The sequence below is a fragment of the Sorex araneus genome, chromosome X, assembly GCF_027595985.1.
Source record: "Sorex araneus isolate mSorAra2 chromosome X, mSorAra2.pri, whole genome shotgun sequence".
In the NCBI taxonomy this organism is placed as follows: Eukaryota; Metazoa; Chordata; class Mammalia; order Eulipotyphla; family Soricidae; genus Sorex; species Sorex araneus.
Window position 1 is genome coordinate 43175873 of NC_073313.1, and position 20659 is coordinate 43196531.

General features: G+C 39.6%; 1 protein-coding gene across 13 annotated transcripts in view; it reads right to left on the reverse strand.

Annotated features, from left to right (window-relative positions):
- CASK (calcium/calmodulin dependent serine protein kinase) overlaps window positions 1–20659 on the reverse strand; it is a 454745-nt gene that overhangs the window by 107882 nt on the left and 326204 nt on the right. For 9 of the 13 annotated variants that reach the window (XM_055123462.1, XM_055123468.1, XM_055123465.1 and 6 more), the window contains exons 10-11: window positions 13136–13235; window positions 10231–10248 (exon numbers count right to left, since the gene is read on the reverse strand). In XM_055123462.1, coding sequence (XP_054979437.1) covers window positions 10231–10248; window positions 13136–13235 — 118 coding nt within the window. The remainder of the gene's footprint in view (window positions 1–10230; window positions 10249–13135; window positions 13236–20659) is intronic. The other 4 variants (XM_055123473.1, XM_055123464.1, XM_055123466.1 and 1 more) reach the window with 1 other exon arrangement.

Sequence of the window (20659 nt, forward strand, 5' to 3'; positions counted from 1 at the left end):
AGAAACAATACAGGTGAAATTTTTGTTCAGGTATGTTCCATCAAATTGAAGGAAAAGCCAGCTGAGAGAGAGAGAGAGAAAGAGAGAGAAAACACCTGGGAGGGCCCAGAGGACTATGATGGTACCAGGGATCAAACCAGGGCTGACCACATGTTAGGCAAGCTTCTTAAGCCTGTACTGAGTCTACAGCCCTTCTTAGAAATTTTTAGTCTCAAACTTAACAAAATCCCATCGGGGCCTGGAGAGAGGCTCAACTTGTTGATCATATGCTTTGCACGCATGAGGCCTAGGTTTGATCCCTGGTACCACATGGTCCCTTGATTACTGCTGAGTGTGGTCCTCCAACCAAAAAAGAAAAACCAAAAATTTCCCATCGGGTCCTTCTTTTTCCTTCCCTATGTATAAAATAAGAGAACCAAATCCTTCTTAGACTTCTGGATTCTCTATATTCAGAAGACAGAGACAATGGTTAAGTATATTGTCTTGATACCTCCAGATACCATATTAAATAGTAGAACAAATCATTTTGCAAGACCAAGACAATAATGGTCTTTACGTTTCCTTTGGTCACCAGGAATTTAGCCAGGTCTCGACGGGGAAAGTTCTCTACAAGCACTTACACAGCTTTAGAGAAATGATGAGCCTATTTCACTCTGCTCACAACATACACAGACATACTCCTGAGAAGGAAAATAAAAATGCTAAAAGCACCTGGAAAGGTGAGGTTGCTGAACATTAGTGTATACCAAAGAGAATCTAGCGGTACATGCTTCAGTGCACAACCAAATCTTTGGATCAGGAGTTTTCTTTTGGGGAGGGTGGGGGGGTGGCACACCTGGTGATAATCAGGGTTTTCTTCTCACTCGGTGCTCATGAGTTTTCAATCAGCTGTGGTTTTGTCTTCCACAGGGGGGGCATTTAGCACTGCCTGGAGATCTTTTAGGTTGGTATAGCTGTGGTGTTGTGTGTATGTGTGTGTGTGTGGGAGTGGCAGGAATGCTGGGCTGTGCTGTCAAGCAATGGGTAGAGACCGGAGATGCTGCTGCTCAACATCCTACAGTGCTCCCCTGATGACAAAAAAGAATTCTGCAGGCCAGGGAGATAGCTCAAATGGTGGGACCACTTTGCAAGCCATAATGCCCAAAAATAGAGAGAGAGAGAGAGAGAGAGAGAGTATGGGGAGTATTGTCTGCCCTGGAGGGTGGGAAAGGGGGGGTATACCCGGGATACTGGTGGTGGGGAATGTGCACTGGTGGAGGGTGGGTGTTTGATCATTGTGTGATTGTAACCCAAACATGAAAGCTTGTAACTATCTCACGGTGATTCAATAAAATAAACATAAATAAAAGGGTGGGACCACTGGTTCTGCATCTAATGGCTCCCTAGCACCACATGGTCTCGGAAGCATTCTTGGGTATAATTCTGCTGGCCCTTGAGCACTGCTGGACCCCTATTGTACCACATTGCATGAAACTGTAGGCTTACACGTCTGGGTTGAATTGCTGGGATGGTCTGAAGGCCCACCACTGATCACTGCATGGGAGGTCCAAAAGAAAGAAAGAAAAAAATTCTACAACCCAAAATGTCAATGGTTTTGAGGTTAAGAAACTCAGCTTCAGCTCAAGATAAGAATTTTGCTCTTTCCTCTTTTGAAAAGCTCTCCTGTTTCTAATTACTTCTGATCCTGGATCATTTTCACTTACAAGCTCTGAGTGGGGGAGAATGTAAATGAAGATCACTTTTCCAGAAAGCAATCTGACTGAATACATCAAAGAGCCTTTAAAAGGCTCATGTATGGGCCGGAGTGATAGCACAGCAGGTAGGGTGTTTGCCTTGTACTCGGCCGACCTGGGTTTGATCCCTGGCATCCCATATGGTCCCCCAAGTACCACCAGGAGTATTCCTGAGTGCAGAGCCAGGAGTAACACCTGAGCATCGCTAGGTGTGACCCAAAAACAGCAAAAAAAAAAAAGCTCATGTATTTGGATTCAGTAATTCCATTTCCCTTATGGGGCTGAAGAGATAGTATATGCCATGCATGCACCTGGCCTGGGCTCATCCCCAGAATTGCAGGGTCTGCCCAAGCACCACATCACCAGGCCGTGGCAGTGAACAACCTGGCCCAGTTGGCTAGGAATTGCTAGGAGTGACTCCTGAGCACAAACTGAGAGTCCCAAACCTACCTTCTAGAAAAGATGGGGAATGTAGAGGAATATTCATACAGAAGCTATGTATCATAGAAAATGGAAAAAAATATTTATGAGCTGGAGAGTAATTACATAAGTTATGGAACACAGAACAAAATATGGACATCAATAAAATGGCTTTAGAAGAATTTTAAAGACACAGAAATATTCATGATATGCATTTTAAGAAAACACAATGCAAAAACCCACGTTAACTACCTATTCCCAATAAAGGCTGAGAAATAGATATAGAAACTCAGCAAAAGTTGAGAGTAATTATCTTTATTTACCTAGATATACTTTGTTTCATTCTTCTTCCTATGTTCAAAAGTTTTCTATAGTAGATAAAAGTTGCTATATGTAGAGCTGTGAAAGCTGAACCCCTGAATTTTTGCAACACTGTACACCAATAAAAAAGATGAACAATAAAATAAAAGATGAGGGGCTTAAGTCACAACTTAAGTGGTTCTCCACTTAGAAATTGACTGTGGCTAGGGCAGGAGTGATAGTACAGCAGGTAGTGTGCTTGCCTTGCACAGGGCCGACCCAGGTTCAATATCCAGCACCTCCTATGGTCCCCTGAGCATTGCTAGGAGTGATCCCTGAGCACAGAGCCAGGAGTAAGCCCTGAAAACCACTGGGCATGTCCACCAAACAAACAAACAAACAAACAAACAAACAAAAAAGAAATAGCTTGGCTACTCTGTAAAGTTGACCCTTTACTCTGAGATTACTGTAGATTCATATGAAGCTGCAATAAATAAGAGAGAGTGTTCCCCTGTTCCTTTCTCAATGGTGACATTGACTTTCTCAATGGTGGCATCTTGGAAAATTGACAATATCAAACCATGGAATAGTTCCACCATCACAAGCATTCTTCATGTTGCCCCTTTATGCCACAGTAACTCTCCACTCCTGCCATCGACCCTCCTAATGCCTGGCAAGTATAAGCTCTTCCTTGTTTCTAGAATCTTGTTATTTCAAGTATGTTACACAAACGAACCATTCAGCATATATTCTTTGGGGCCTGGCTGTCCCCCCTCTCTGGGGATCCCAGCCTGTCAGGCTCACCTCTGCATAATGCAGTGACAACAGGGACTATGCTCATAGCCTCGAGCTTGCGCTGGGTGATTTTTGAGCCACGGAGTCATCTTTTGGGACCTAATTGTTTTGTTTTTTAAAATCAGAATACTCCTCTGGAGATTTCTTCCAGGTTGTTGTCGCAAATCTATTCTTTTTTACTTCTGGACCTATTATTCAACGGCAGGGGTAGACAACTAAATTTGATTTTTCATTTTAATGATGCCTACCAGGCTACTGGTATGCTTTCAGTGAAAACATTCTTTAGGTAACAAATGGGTTAGGAAAGATACAAGGAAGAAATTGGTGCTTGCCTTACCAGCTGTTCTTGAAAACCTATTAAAACAAATCCCCTTCCGTCTACCTGCTCTTTCTCAGGACATTTCCTTTGTTCTGAATGAAAGTAAATAAATCTGGACATTTGGAACTAAATCTGGAAGTGAGGTCAAAAGCAGTCATCTCAACATCCCTTATTGAAAGTCTTGGAAGGCATGAGATGATGTGAAAAAATGAGTCCCAAATGTTTCACTGAACTTCTGACCCCAGCACAGCAATGGCAGAATTAAATGATTTCAGAAGGATCAAGCTACTAAAGCCAGTTCTACATGTCTCAACTTAGGAAACTACAATAGTTAAAGCACTAAGGAAAACATTTTGTTTGCTAAAAAATATTCAGTGGAGGGCTATTGGCACTTTGGGGGTAGGTGTGGTATGGTAACACTGAACACACAATGATTATAACCCAAACATGAAAGCTTGTAACTATCTCACGGTGATTCAATAAAATTTAAACAATTTTTAAAAAAAGGTAACACTGAACTCCTAAAACAGGAACATTTACTTTACACTCTTGTTAAAAATATTCTGAAAAGAGTGATCGTGTGTAATAACTTAATACATCAACACTACAAGCTTAAACACTGTTGTCACTATATTACTTACATTATTAAGAAAAAATTCAACAAATACCACAGAAAGCTAATTATCATTTGAACTCTGTTATCTTAGTGGACCTTATCTATCTTTTGGTTTGGGGGCCATACTCAGCTGTGCTCCTGGTTCTGTGCCCAGTGATCATTCTTGGAGGGCTTGGGGGATCAAAAGTGAGTTGTTCTTTTCCAGCTCAGAAAAGTGTTCCTAATTTGAAGTTTCTGTAATTAAGGAGGAAAATGATAGTTTTTGTGCCATTTCTCCTCATCTTTTGAAATGGAATAAGCACATCATATTTCTTTGCCTAACCTCAAAATCTTTCTTCAGTCTTGATCATTTAAACAACTTCCATTGACACCTGCGTTAGCTCCAGTTTTTACTTTCTTTGGGGCAGACTAGTAAGAATCACAGAACACATTTTTATTTAAAGGGTGTTTGGGTTGTGCCACGCCAGTGATGAATCATTTGTCTGTGAACTTTGATTGATGTCTGTAACTCAATAACAACTCCATCTCTCATTTAAAAAAATTCATTGTGAAACATAAATGTACACCAAGAAATTTTCTAGGAGGTTTTTTTCCATTGCTATTTGTTTTAAATACAACACAACGGACTAGGATTGATTCTGTTGATCAGTATATTTACTCACTTTTCTCACAGACTGTAAATGGTTCCCCCCAAACACACCCAGAAAAACTTCTCAATAAACTTGAATTTAACCTGAAAAGAAATCAATCAATGAATAGTACATGCTATTCACCTTAGAGGGCAACTAATTTCCTGGCCTCTAAGTGTCTTGCTCATTTTTTGTCTTTAGAATCCTCTGTGCAAAATGTCTACGTTTTTTTTCCTGTATGAATTTTGTTTTTTGTTTTTATTTTTAGGTCACACACAGCAATACTCAGGAGTTACCCATGGCTCTGAGTTCAGAAATTACTCTTGGAAGTGCTCAGGGGACCACATGGGATGCTGGGAATCAAACCCAGGTTTGCTGCACGCAAGGCAAATGCCCTACCCACTGTATTGCTCTGGCCCTCCTGCGTGAATTTTGAAGAAATAAAAATAAAGCAATCCAAGGAAAGATTTACCCACAGAAACAGTTTATTTTATAGCACTGTTTCCCTGAAGTTGCAATGAACATTATTTGAATATTTCTGTTTATGGAAGAGTTGATAGTTTCCAGGGTACTCTCATGCTGTCTTAGGATTCCATGATTACTCTGTCCTGCAGGCAAGTGTCTTTATAGTTGATAAACCAGAGGCTCTGCAGGGTGCAAGGCCATAATAGTAACAGTGAGACCCCAAACCCAGACCTCAACACTGCAGTTCCTTCACTCTAGAACTGTCTCTTCCAGAAAGCAAGTTCCATCCTTAGCAACACACCTGAATAATTTGTAGTTGGTAATGTGGTAATGGATGGAGCGATAGCACAGTGGATAGGGAAGTTGCCTTGTACGAGGCTGACCCAGGTTTGATTCTTCCACCCCTCTCGGAGAGCCCGGCAAGCTACCGAGAGTATCCTGCCCGCATGGCAGAGCCTGGCAAGCTACCTGTGGCATATTCAATATGCCAACAAGAGTAACAACAAGTCTCACAATGGACACGTTACTGGTGCCCGATCGAGCAAATTGATGAGCAACAGAATGACAGTGACAGTGACAATGTGGTAATATTTCATTTATTTTGGGGAGGAGAAGGATAGTACAAGTGAGGTCAGGGATCAAATACCAGGAAGGGCCTCTTACATGCAAAGCTTGAGTTCTACCCCTTGGGTCAGCCTGAGTCCATTCTCTATTTTCCAGGTCATTCATTTACTAATTAAACATTATATTGATAATCATATTCTTTTTTAAAGAAAATATTTTATTATTATTGAATCATTGTGAGATAATGCTGTTCATAATTAAGTTTCAGTCATACAGTGTTCCAACACCATCCCTCCACCAGTGTACATTTCCCACGACCAGTGTCCCCAGTTCCCCCCACCTCCCCCACCCCAGCCTACCTCTATGGCAGGTATTTTTCATTTTCTCTTTCTACCTCCCTCCCTTTCCCCTCTCTCTTCTTTCAGGCAAACATCAGATAATCATATTATTTTCACCTTGAAAATATCTCTTTTTTCCCAAGACTATCAAAGGTACAGGTTTGTCAAAAATGTTCCGCTGCTATTATGAGATAATTATGAAGCACAAATATACTAACTGCTTAAAAATGTTTTCTGTGTCTACTTAAAGAGGATTGTGATATGCCTTAAGGTTCAACACAAACTTTAAATACAGGGACTGGAGAAGTAGTACAGTGGATAAGGCATTTACCTTGCACTAAGTCAACCTGATTTTGATTTCTGGGAACCTATAAGGTTCGCTGAGACCCACTAGAAGGGATCCAGAGCACAGAGCCAGGAAAAAGTCCTGAGCACTTCCAGGTGTGGATGCAAAACCAAAACCCAACAAATCCCAAAGCCCCAAACCAAATCCTCTTGAATGCAGAAAAAAAATTCATGCAAGAGTGGAGAAGTGTCAGACAAAAGTTGAATTGGTAAAATTGACCAGAAGGAAGGATGGGAAAGTAAACAGAATGCTAAAGTTAAAAGTTGGGGCCAGAAAGATAGTAGTGACTAGGGTGTTTGCCTTACATGAGGCTGACCAGGATTCAATTCCTGACATCCTACAAGGTCCCCCGAGCATTGTCAGGAGTGATTCCTAGGCGAAGAGCCAGGAGTAGGCCCAGAGCAAGGTTGAGCGTGGCCCCAAAACAAAACAAAAGTTCGCAGTGTCAGAACAGGATGAATCTGTCTTCAAATGACTTCCCTATATGTTTTACTCTGAAAAATTTCAAACATAAAAAATTTCAAATAGGTTCTCTGCCGAGATGTAACCCCAGCAGCCGCACGTGTGCGGCCTCTCCACAGCTGCATGAGCATGATTCCAGAGGCCAGCTAAACTACTTTGGGTACCGGCAGCTTCTTGCAGAAATGTCTCTAGACTGAGAGCTAAGGTGTGGCATATCTCTTAATTCTCAGCGATGGGAAACAAATTGTCAAATGCTTCCTTTTCAGCAGGTCTGATTCTAGGGGGGAAACTCCAAACAATAATAGTGAGTTTTTTGTTGAAATATTGAATGTAACCAAAGTAAAGAGAAAGTAAAGTAAAATTTATCAGTTACACAGGCGGGGGTGGGGGTGGGGGATGGGAGGTATACTGGGGTTTTTTTGGTGGTGGAATATGTGCACTGGTGAAGAGATGGGTGTTTGAGCATTGCGAAACTGAGACTTAAGCCTGAAAACTTTGTAATTTTCCACATGGTGATTCAACAAAAAAAATAAATTAAAAAAATTCAAATAATTGTATGCTACATAATTGAAAATAATCTACAAGATTTGCTATATCATATATATGTATATATATGCCAGGTCATCAATTCATCTTATTTTTCATTAATTTAAAAAATAAATGTCAGAGTGACCAAGTTTAATACACTCTGGCCCTAAATACTATAGTAGAGATTTTAGGATTTCTTTCTCACTTCCAGGAAAAAAGAATTGTATTTGTTTTCATTTTGTTTTGGAGCTATACCCATCTGTGCTCAAGAGCTACTCCAGGATCTTCACTGAGGGGTTGTTAAACAACAGTGCTCAGAGGTCCATTTATTGTGCCGGGGATAGAACTGTGATCAGTGACATGCACAGCATTGCTTTAATCTCTGTATTATCTCTACAGCAACCATGTAAGATTTTCTATAAAGAGAAACACACAAATTTTAAGTGTACCACTGAGTTGTGATAAATATATATACTGTAGACATTTGACAGCTGCATGCCCCATGTTTACAGTTATTTCAGTAATAAAGATTTGTGTGCCTGAGAGAAGAAAAGAAACACAAATCTTTAAAGATTTTTAAAATTACACATATAGCTCTATAACTAGCATCATTGAGAAGATTCAACATATCAATCTATTTGAGCTGCTTCTAAAAAGTAATCGATAAATTTTCTTGCAATCCCAGCTAAATAACACAGAACACACACTTTCTTATATCAGCCACTCTATCAAAGTTCCCTTCCCCTTAAGAGTATATTAGTATTTAAAATACCTGCTTACTTAGGTAAAATTGAAGTTAAAAATCCATCAATGTAACTGTTCATTTTCACCACTCAGAAAAAGTCTCCTCTTGCCCCTTTGCAGTTAATGTCTTCCTCCTACCCCACCAACCTAGAGAACCACTTTTAGTCCCTCTGTCCAAAGCAAAGTTTAGTTATCAATAAAGTTACAAGCAAAATGAATTCTATAATGGAAACCATAGTTTAGACTTAAGCATCGTGCAATAGCTAAGCTCTTTAATAAGCCCATGTAAGTTTTTTGCATGCCTATTCATGTAAAGCTTCCCCAAAGGGTGCTGCTAAACCTGGCAAAATACTTCAAGATTCAAAGAGTCTTATATTTTAATAGTCATTAAGCTGGATGTGGTAAGTAGCCTCTAAGGGTGCCCACAAACTCCCTCCCTCTGGGTATTTAGGTCTTTGTAGCATTAAGAGCTTCCTTGTGGTGTGGCTAGGGTGTCACTTGGGAGATTCAATTGCAAAGAGTGTGGCTTCGGTCTCCAGTGCTCTTTTACTTTTGCCCTCTCTCTTTGGTTCATTTGTGCCAGAGGAAGCGAGCTGTTGTGATGTGAACAGCCCTCTGGAGATGCCCTTGTTACTGGGCTTTCAGATGAGGTTGCAGCTCTGGACTATAGTTTTGTTGCAATCTAGAACACAGCCACAGACAACTAATTCATGGTCATTTTATGCATGTGAAATTGGCTGCAATTTGAGCTACAAGAAACTACTGCAAGAAAATGCAATAATGAATTCAATTACCAGCACTCAGACTTTCTACTGTTTCCTATATATACCTCCCCTGGTGAGATGTTAGGGTAAAGTTTTATTGTATTGGGGGTCACACCCATCAGTGCTCACGGGTTACCCCTGCCTCTGCACTCAGGAATTACTCCTGACAGTGCTTAAGGACCATACGGGATGCCAGGGATCAAACTTGTGTCAGCTAGTGCCTTATTGACCATAATATCAGTCCAGGCCCTACTGTACTACTTTTATTGAAATGATTATTCAGATCATTGTAGATTAATATGCAGTTGTAAGAAAGAATACAGATATCCCATATACACCAGGCTCAGTTCCCCCACTGGTAACATTTTACAAAAATATAATACAATATCACAGTCAGAATCCTGATATTGATACAATCCACTCATTTAGACTGTCCTAGCTTTACTTGAAAAATGGTTTACATACATTTGGGGGGGGGGTGAGGCTACATTCAGCTCTGCTTAGGGCTTATTCCTGGCTCTGCACCCAGGGCTCACTCCTCGTAGGGCTCAGGGGATCATACTGGGTGTCGAGGATTGAACCTGGAATGACTGCATGCAAGGTAAACACCCTACCTTGTTTATCTCTCTTGCCTCTATACTTCTAATTTTAATATTCTTACACACGCAAATTACCTATAGCCATTATATTGCTCTTTAATAATGTTCTATTTGAGGGTTAACATTGGTAAAAGACATGATTCCAGCTTACTTTAGAGTTCCATTTTAATAAAACAATTAATAAAATAATAAAATTGCTTATAGATTATGGAGTTGTCAATGAAAAATCTCACTTACCCTGGAGGTTTTCTTGATAGCAAACTATAAAATAAAATGTTACCCTTTCCCCAGAATTAGTGTATTTGAGCTTGAAATTCAGATGTGATATAATATTAAATTAGATGAACAGATATGTAAAACCTGCATGAAATTTTAACACTGCTTTTTTTTCCGCTATGGAGAATATGAAAAATAAATATTATTGGTAAAACAATGCCTCAGCAAATCAATTGATCTATTTTAGTTTTATGATTAGCAGTGTTAAAATTTATAATTAAACATCTAAACACATACAGCCAAGGATAAAAATCAAGCTGATTATGAACCATGCAAAGCCAAACACTTTTGCATAAAAGAGTAACCTTAGAGGAAAACAAAGGGATACCTACTTTCTGCTGCTAGAAGTCCTAGGAGGAAGGCAGCATATGGACAAACAACAAACAGTATGAATTTAGAGCATTTATCAAGCCACAGTTGGGCCCACTAGATGAGCCGCAAGAAGCATGATGTCCCAGTTGAGGCTAAAGTGAACCTGACTGTTTCATGCACACGCTCACTGGGACTGTTAAGATTTTAGCCATCAAAACACTAGATTCCTTTTTAAAAACAACAGAACAATGAAACACTGGACTCTGATTCGTTGGTTTGAAACAGGAGAACTGGTTCACTAAGAACAAAACAATGACACACTACTTATCACCAAATTACACTCAGTGAATTGAGTGAATCTGTAATAAAGTAATTTTAACTTTCAAAACAGAAAAAGCAACTTATATAAAAATGCGCAGAGGCCCAAGGGATAGCTCAATGAGCTAAACACAGGCTTTGCATGTGGGAAGCCCAGGATGAAACTGTATGCTGCTCCCCTGAGCACTGCAAGGAGCAACCTCCAGATGCAAAAAAGGGAAATTTGGGGGCAGATAACTGTTTGATAAACAATGCTGATAAGATAGCACAATGCTTCCTTAACAGGAATACTGTGGCTTAGTATTAAAAATAATTATTAGGAAGAAATGATTACTTTTGTATAACTCTGTGAGAGTTCGAAAAATTTACAAAGTTTAGAATTTTCTTCAAAACTTTCTTTCTTCTTTGACTTGAATATGTAAAAATTTCCTTTACATCTAGGATAAACATATAAAACCTGCATAATTCCAGTCTCTCTGATTTTCAGCAGCTAGACAGTGCTATTTAAAAATATTTAGAGACAGACATTTAGCACAACAAATGAAAATACAGACAGCTTACAAGGTAATTAAGATGGAAGACTTTTTCAAAACATAGGGTGTGACTTCAAGAAATGGACACAAGAAGGAATGTGTAATTATAAACAACTAAGTTGAGCCCTTGCAGTCTATTCCCACAACAATGTAAGTAAGGCACTGCTTTTGTTTAAAAAGCAAGGACCATAATCTGAAATAACTTCAACCATATCATTTAAAGACTGTACTAAAAAACAGAAAACACTAGGAAATAAAAATGCATTTTATAGAAAAGAATGTCTATATCTATAGACAATTCCTTTCTCTAAAATTCAACAAGTCACAGAAAGGAACACTTAAGAGCTCATTAAATTCTTCAAAAGCAGAGGTAAATATTAAGGAGCAACATTAATGATTAGGTCTGTGAAGCTATATCAAAGAGTAAACTGCTCTTTAGGCCTTTTTCTCAGATGAAGATGGCATTAGAGATCCTAAATATATTCCATGTCTCTCTCTCTCACTCACACTCAGACACACACACACACAAACACACATGTATATGTCAGTCACAATAAAACATAAAAATGTTCCTGAATTTACTGCTCCCAGATAGGGTCAACTGCAATTTGAGTGTGAAGAGAGAAGAAAGGGGTTCAAATGAACAGCAAAATTATAGGGGATGTGGACAAACGGACTGTGAGAAAACAAGACAGACTTGAAATAGGGAGGAAAAAGATGCCTGAAATAGGGTCCATCAGGGAACATACCCATAAGAACAATCAGGGCTTTGGCTTTCATGTGGTAAGGGCTCTGGATAATTACCAACTCAGCATAAGAGGAAAATAGCAAGGTTTGCTTCTCAGAGAGTCTTCTTTTTTAAGATTCCCATTTTTGAATGTTTCTGGAAATCACCTTCACTCGAAAGAGGAAGATTCACATCCCAATTGGTAAAGGTTCAGATAAGAAATGGAAACCTGATTCTGGTTTTTTTTTTGCACAAGGCATAAACACATACCAATTAGTAAAAAAATCAAGTGTGCTTATGAGAGCTATGTATACACATACAGAGGAAGGAAGAAGTGTAATACTGACAAATATTCATAGCGCCAATAGAAAAGAACAATCAGCAAATCTATTCTTCCTATATTGCCAACTGTGAAGGACATGCTTAGGAAGGGACCTGGGTATTGAGTGAGTCAGTACAAAGCACAAAAATTAAATCACCAGTGCAAAGTCCAACCACATGAAAAATACTGTGACTCTAACAAAAGAAGGAAGAAAAGTTGGGGCCAGAGGACATACAATGCTGGTGCTAAATAAACATGTAAATAGAACTAAAAAGTATAGCTTATATATACATGCATTGACATGTATATAATATATATTACATTGACATGTATATACATGGATCTTATGAATTTTTTTGAAAATGGTCCTTAAGACTACCTCACTGGTAAGATAGAAAATATAAACATCTAATACAATTACTTGGGAAGCACGAGAGGTTATTTTTGTTTTCTTTTTCCTGGAAGAGCTTGTGTACATGTGTTACAGAGTTTCTAAAAAGACAACCTGAACAACCTAAACAGTACTTCAGGAGGTAAGTCACATGCAACTTTACATAGAAAGAGTCCAATAAATTTAGCGTTGTCCCAAAGCCTGGTTTGATATGACAATATAAATTTACAAAGTAAATTTTATGAAAAATTTACATGGGAGAAAAATCTGACATGGGAGAAGTCAGATATCAGACATTTTTAGATGGGGAAGGTATCATAAAAATTCAAAAGATTAAACTATAGAGTTGGACTGGATAAAGTACAATTTTGGGTCTGCAATGGGGAAAGAGGAAGTAGTATTTATGAGATCAAAAGGAAAAAGTGAAATTTTGGTAACTGAGTAGTGGCTTCAAAAGCAACTTTGATACTAAAATTATAAGGAACCAGACATACATAGATGTAATATAGTTGCTGACAAACTTCCTCAGAATCTCTTGGAGGATCTGACTAGATTCACAAAGAAACAGTCATTTATAACAGAAGATGTAGACCTCAAATGATTCATTCTGGGGAGTGAAAGGACGCCCAATTACCTGAGGAGGTAGGGTCTTCTGAGAAATCTGGTAACTCTTCAGGGGGATCCCCATAGAATGAGTTGAATTTGTGACTCGACACAGCTGCTAGTACTGCACCCTAAAGCAAAGAGATGGAAAATAGATTATTAAAACAAATGTATAATTATGAAGTGAATCAAGTGGTTATTTAAGGATTGTTTTAAAAAAGTAAAATATATAGAAGAAATGATGACTGAAGGAAAGGTAGCATTTAGATAATGTAGTGGAGACGTTACTGGTGCCTGCTCGAGCAAATCGATGAGCAACGGGATGACAGTGATAGATTCCTTTAAATCACATATGAATTAATCAGATGAATCAACACTGTTGGGGGTTGTGGTACTATATAAGACCAATTTTATCTTGACTTCAACCATGTAGCACACAAAGGAACATTTTGTAGTTGTATACAATGATGACACAGGAAGGATGTTTAATGAACAGAATGATGCACGTGAAGAATCACACAAAGTTGCTTTAAAATAATCTAACAGATTGGCTGACCCGGGTTCGATTCCCAGCATCCCATATGGTCCCCTAGCACCACCAGGAGTGATTCCTGAGTGTAGAGCCAGGAGTAACCCCTGTGCATCACTGGGTGTGACCCAAAAAAGCAAAACTAAAAAAAATAAAAAATCTAACAGATAATCTTTCTGATTTATTAATATATTAAAATTTTTATCAATATAAAAACTGACATAAAACATCGACAGTACTATTTATCTCTGGATAATAGGAATACAGAGTCAGTTTTCTTTTTAAAACATTTTTACTGAGGCCCGTGGAAGAGTGATATAGCTACATATTCAAACTACAGATTAAACAACACTGAAAACATGAGATCCAAATTAGAACAACTAAATTTTAAAATGTACATGTCAAGGTGGGTTGCTACAGGGTTGGGATAAAACTTGGGGACAGTAGTAGAGAGAAGTTGACACTGGAGGTAGAATCAGTCCTAGAACATTATATGTCTAAGTTCAACTATCAATAACTGTAAATCATGGACTTTTAAATATTAATTTATTTTTTGCTTTTTGGGTCACACCCGGTGATGCACAAGGGTTACTCCTGGCTCTGCACTCAGGAATTACCCCTGGCGGTGCTCAGTGGACCATATGGGGTGCTGGGAATCGAACCCGGGTCGGCCGCATACAAGGCAAACGCCTTCCCCACTGTGCTATTGCTCCAGCCCCCTAAATATTAATATTTAAAAATATATATATCTGTTCCCCCTTCCCTCATGTTGCAAACAGTGTGAGTCCTGTGTAAGGATTCTTACTCAGGCCACACATCTCAGTGAACTATATGTGATGATTTATTTTTCTCTCGGGGGCTACTCCTGGTCTATGTTTGGGCAGACCTCCAAAAATAGTATAACCACAAGGTCACTTCTGGTGGTGCTCAGGGGATCATTCGGTGCTGGGGATCAAATCTGGCCTTCCTGGTAAAAACCTTGCCTTCAGCCTGTTGTGGCATCTCTCCAGCCTCACATGAGCCTTTTTTTAAAATTCATTTTTTATTGAATCACCATGAAAAAAGTTACAAAGCTTTCAGGTTTAAGTCTCAGATATACAATGATCAAACCCCCATCCCTTTACCAGTGCATGTGTTCCACCAAGAACCCCAGTATACCTCCCATCCCACCCACCCCCACCTCTGTGGCTAAATGATCTTCATTTTACTCTCTCTATGCTTTGATTACATTCAATATTTCAACAGAAAACCCACTATTATTATTTGGAATTTCCTTCCAACAATCAAACCTGCTGAAAAGGCATCATCTGATAATTTGTTTTCCATTGCTGAGAATGAAGAGTATATGAGGTTTTGGATTTTTGGTATTTTAGTAATTAAGTCCAGAGAAATTTCTGCAGAAGTTGCATCACTGCAAGCCCGTACCTCTGGTTAATGGGCTCTATAAGATGGCAGTCGCCACGCGGCCACCGCTACCACCATGGAAAGGAAAAGCCAAGAGAGGAAAAACCTTTCCCCTCCCGGGGCGGCATGAGGTCGCAGCTCAGTTCACAGTCTAAAGGCATTTCTATAAGAACCACTGGGTGCTGAAAGGAGTTAGTAGGCTTCCGGGATCATGGTCTTTTAGGAGCAGAGGAGCCATTTGTGTGCGGCCGCTCTGGGTCTTGTCTGGGCAGAGAACCTCACATGAGTCTTTTGAAGCCACATACATACATAATCTCTGATGTTCCGAGTTAAGAACCACTGACATACCGAATGCATGATATCTCTTAGGACTGTTGGCGAGAAAGACTGGGAGTTGTTCCCATAACAACAGAACAAGAAAGTTAAATTTCAGTTTATCCCTTGGCTGTACCAATTAATATTCTGCTACATGCCACAGCTTGAATTAATCACTCAACTTCTCAGAGTTTCCTCATTTGAAAAATAAGGATAATAAACTGACATAACTTACCTTGCAGGATTGCTATTAGTCACATGGAAGCACACTGCAAAGTTGATTTTGTGGGGTTTTTGTTTTGATGTGTCTGTTTGGTGTGTTGGGGGCTCACAGCTGCTAGGGCTCAGGACTTACTCCTGGCTCTGTGCTAAAGAGCACAAGATCACTCTTGGCAGTGTTAGGGACCATATGCAATGCCAGACCTGTATGCAAGGCAAGCACCCTATCCACTGTACTCTCTCTCCAGCCCTGCAAACTTCATTTTCTAAATGTACATCAAGATTAATCCCAATAACATACAGTTAGCATATGAGCACAGCTGGATTAGGTAGAACTGACCAGTTAAGTAGTCTGGGTATTTAAGAATCAGATCACTTAACAAGTCTAAGTCTAAATTTTCTCTTTTCCTTCCTTTCCTTCCTTCCTTCCTTCCTTCCTTCCTTCCTTCCTTCCTTCCTTCCTTCCTTCCTTCCTTCCTTCCTTCCTTCCTTCCTTCCTTCCTTCCTTCCTTCCTTCCTTCCTTCCTTCCTTCCTTCCTTCCTTCCTTCCTTCCTTCCTTCCTTCCTTCCTTCCTTCCTTCCTTCCTTCCTTCCTTTTCCTCTCTCTTTCTTTCCTTTTCTTTCCTTTTTGGGTCATACTCGGCACTTGGGGGTTACTCTTTCTTGGCTCGTAACTCAGGAACTACTCCTGGCTGTGCTTGGGAAACCATATGGGATGCCAGGGATTGAAACTGAGTTGGCTGCTTGGAAGGCAAATGTCATACCCACTGTACTTTTCCTCCAGCCCCATCTAAGTTAAATTTTCAATAATGAACTACTGGATTTTTCTAAAAACTTAGACAAATCTTTTATGTGTGTAGGCACTTATTAAATACATAAACACATCTTCACAAAGTTCATTCGGATTGTTATCTCGGGGATTCTATACATAAAAATTGAGAACAGTACAGAAAGGGAACGATAAAAAACAGGAGTTATTAGGTCTGAGTGATAGCACAGTGGGTAGGGCGTTTGCCTTGCATACAGCTGAATCAGTTCGATCCCCGGCATCCCATATGGTCCCGTGAGCACTGCCAAAAGTAATTCTTGAGTGCAGAGCCAGGAGTAGCCCCTGAGCATTGTTAGGTGTGATCCCCAAAGACAAAAAAATGAAAAAAACACACACAAAAAACAAAAGAAAGAGTTATCTTGATATCATTCCAGGAAATACTTTGAGATTTCTTAAGCTCCAGAGTTAGTGCATGAGAGGTTTTTGTGTGGCATATTATGATCAGCTACCAAGATAAAAAGTAGTACTGAATATTGAGTTCTTCTTTCTAACTATAGTAGATGCTTGTTTCACTTTTACATATTATACATGTTCCCTAAAAGCTAGGGTGGGAATGGAATTTTTATATAGCAAATCATACATTTTCCCAGACACTAAAACTAAAATTTATAGAGGCTTTATTTTCATTTCCAAGAAGCTTTGACTGTTCAAGTCTCAAGGCTTGTTCTAGCCATTACTGTAGTCAAGGATCTATAAATACTTAAACTACCAGGAAAACGCTATTGAAAAGAGCCAAGAGAGGTCAATTCTTTCGAAACGACCAGAGCAAGTTCTTAATCTATGTGTTTTATGGCTCAGAGTTTTGTTTGTTTAATTCTTCGAATTGATGTGACTGCATATGGTATAAGTATTCCATGCAAAGCAATTATTTAAAATAGCAAAGTGGTCTGAAACAATTCATGGATTTATAGAATTTGATTAAGAGTGTCAGGGGCTAGAGAGATAGTACAGTAGTACAGCAGGTAGGGCGTTTGCCTTGCATGCGGCCGACCTGGGTTCAATTCCCAGCACTGCCAAGAGTAATTCCTGAGGGCAAAGCCAGGAGTAACCCCTGTGCATCGCCAGGTGTGACCCAAAAAGCAAAAAAAAAAAGTTTGAGATTTCAGGAAAGACAGTATAGGGAGTAAAGCACTTGACTTGCACACAGCCCACCCTGTTAGCTCCCTGGCACTGCATATGGTCTCCTGAGTACCTACCAGGAGTGGTCCCTGAAGAAAGAGCCATGAGAGATCCTTGAGCATAGCCAGATGTGGCCAAGACCTCAACTTTCCCCCCAAATAAGACTGTCTCAGTCAATCTTAGACATGATTCATTATAAGAGACTTATTTTGCAGATAAGGAGACAAGGAGGTCCAGAGAGGCTTGGTAATCTGTCATTATGAGGGCTGTCGAGAATACAGGGCTGGAGCTAAGAGTATACAGAATGAAGTCCTCATTACTCTCTCCCAGTCAAAGGTCTTTGACTACATCAAGGGCCAAAAATCTGTGAAGGGTCAGAAAGAAATATTTTAGAATTAAAGGCCAAAGGGTGTCTGTTGTAACGACTCAACTGTCCCAGGGTAGTGCAAAAAGTGATGTATGTACATGAATGCACATTTCTGTATTTCAGTATAATGTGGACAAGAATAGTCCGTGGGCAAGCTTTGGTATCTGGGGCAGTCTATCCACTCCTGCGTTGCACTTGTTAGTGAATCTGATATAAAATCTGATCATTCATGTGGTATCTTTTGTGGATTATTTTTTTATTATTGTTTAATTATAGTTTAGGTTGCAGGTTTCCAATCCTGGTGGTGTTGATGGTTCTGATATATATACCGCTTCCTCACCTCACTAACACCAAAGTGCCCAAGACCCCACAGCACTGTTCCTTTATTATTTCTAGTTCACCTCACCATCATCCCTTACCCACTACCTCCTTTACTTGGCAATCTCAGTTCTGTAATCTCAGGCTAAGGGTTGGTCATGGTTCGCTACTGTATATTCCCTTGTTTTATTTCTCTATGTACCACAGGTGAGTGCGAGCATCTGATATTTGTTTTTTTCTCTGATTTATTTTGCTTGGGATGACGCCCTGCAGTTTCATCCAGGTTGCAGTCAACGGATGAATAAAATTCGATTTTAAACAAGGAGTTCTTTGAACTCTGTAGTTCACTAAATCCTTGATAAAGATATTCTCCCGATTTTTAGTGTAGGAGGTATACCTTATTATGCTTTGAGCATGAAACAATAATTTTGAGTTAAGATATTCAAAATCTGTTAAGATACCTAAGATTGAAGATGCAATATTCTGGCCAAGAAGAGAGCTCAGAAGGGAGAACATATGCTTAGCCCTTCGAGCAACATATGATCTGCCAGAAGTAGTTCCCGAGCACTGCTGGGTTGGCTCAAACCCTCCCCCAAGAGAAAAAAAGATACATTGTTCCTATAAGCCAACTAACTGAGAAAGGACAAGAGAGAGTCTAAATGGAAAGAAAAAGAGACAAAATGAATTGCTTTTTATTATTTTTCATTTTGGGGTCACACCCAGTGATGCTCAGGGCTGACTTCTGGCTCTGTACTCAAGGATCATTTCTGGCAGGACTTCAAGAACCTTATGGGGCAATGGGAACTTAACCTGGATTGGGGCATGTGCAAGGTAAGTGACTTACTGGCTGTACTATCACTCCGGCCCCCAAAATTAATTAATTGTTTTAATCATAATTACAGATAATAAATCACTGTTACTGTCACTGTCATCCCATTGCTCATCGATTTGCTCGATCGGGCACCAGTAACCTCTCCATTGTGAGACTTGCTACTGTTTTTGGCATATCGAATACGCCATGGGTAGCTTGCCGGGCTCTCCGAGAGGGATGGAGGAATCGAACCCGGGTCAGCCACGTGCAAGGTGAATGTCCTACCTGCTGCACTATCGTTCCAGCCCTATTAAAATAAATATTAAAATATTAAAATTAAAATTCTAGCTAGAGAAGTAGAGACAAAATGGTTCAGGCTTCTGCTAGATTACAATTCTGAATACATGTATGTAGGGAATAAAATTAATAAGTAAGAACCAGGAAACTAGAACATAGAGGCTTGGGTGGCTTGAAGATAATGGCAAAAAATGAATTTTTTGTGTGTATCCTGAGCTGAAAAAGAAAACACACCATGAACTTTGATAGGAACAAGGGTAAGAGGGCACATTTTTTAAAAGTCTAAGTAGAGGCTGATGAGATAGTATAGTGGGCAGGACATTTGCCTTGCATATCGCCAACCCGGGTTCGAATCCTAGCATCCCATACAGTCCCTTGTGCAGTGCCAGGAGTAATTCTTGAGTGCAGAGCCAGGAGTAACCCCTGAGCACTGCCAAGTGTGGCACACACACAAAAATCTAAGTACAGTGCATATATATATATATATATATATATATATATATATGAGATGTAGAGTAACTGGTGATATGTCCAAGTAAAAAGGTAACAGTCATTATGGTTCCACTCATATGTGCAATATTAACTGGTGAAAAACAACAGAGCTATCCAAATCAGAGTCAAGAACAATGAAATCAAGAAACTCAAACTTGAACAACCAAACTTAGGTGCTTGTCAAGAGGGCAGGCTGGACGGGGTGGAGGGCTTCTGGGAGGAACCTGGTAACACTGGTGGAGGCAGGTTGACACTGGTGGTGGCATTGGTGCTGCAATATTGTATGTCTAAAACTCAACTAGGAATGACTTTGTAAATCACAGTGCTTTAATGAAAAAACAAACTGAGTGAAAACTATGGCAGTTATCTGAGGAAAGGAGAGGGTTGGAGGAATGAGTAGAGGGGTCTTTTGGCGACAGCTGAGATGGCACTGAATTTGGTGGTGGGTGTGGTAAATCTGTATACATACAGAGCTATTAAGCATTCTGCTTAAATTCTATAATGTGGAAGGGGCCAGAGAGATAAGGCTTTTCCTTTACATGTAATCAACCAGGTTTGAGTCCTGGCACTGCATATGGTCCCTTGAGTACCGACAGGGATCATGCCTAAACACAGAGCCAGGAATAGCCCCTGGACATCACAAGTTATGGCCAAACAGCTCTCTACGAAATTTTATAATGTTGTAAACAAATGATCATCAAATAAAGAAAACTTTCCATACTATAAATTTGTCAGCAAAATAAGTCAGAAATATATTTTGAGTTATATGAACTATAAATGAATACATGAATTTCACATGTAAAGGAACCAGTATAAATATACTTTTGAGTAAGATAATATACAACCATATTTCTG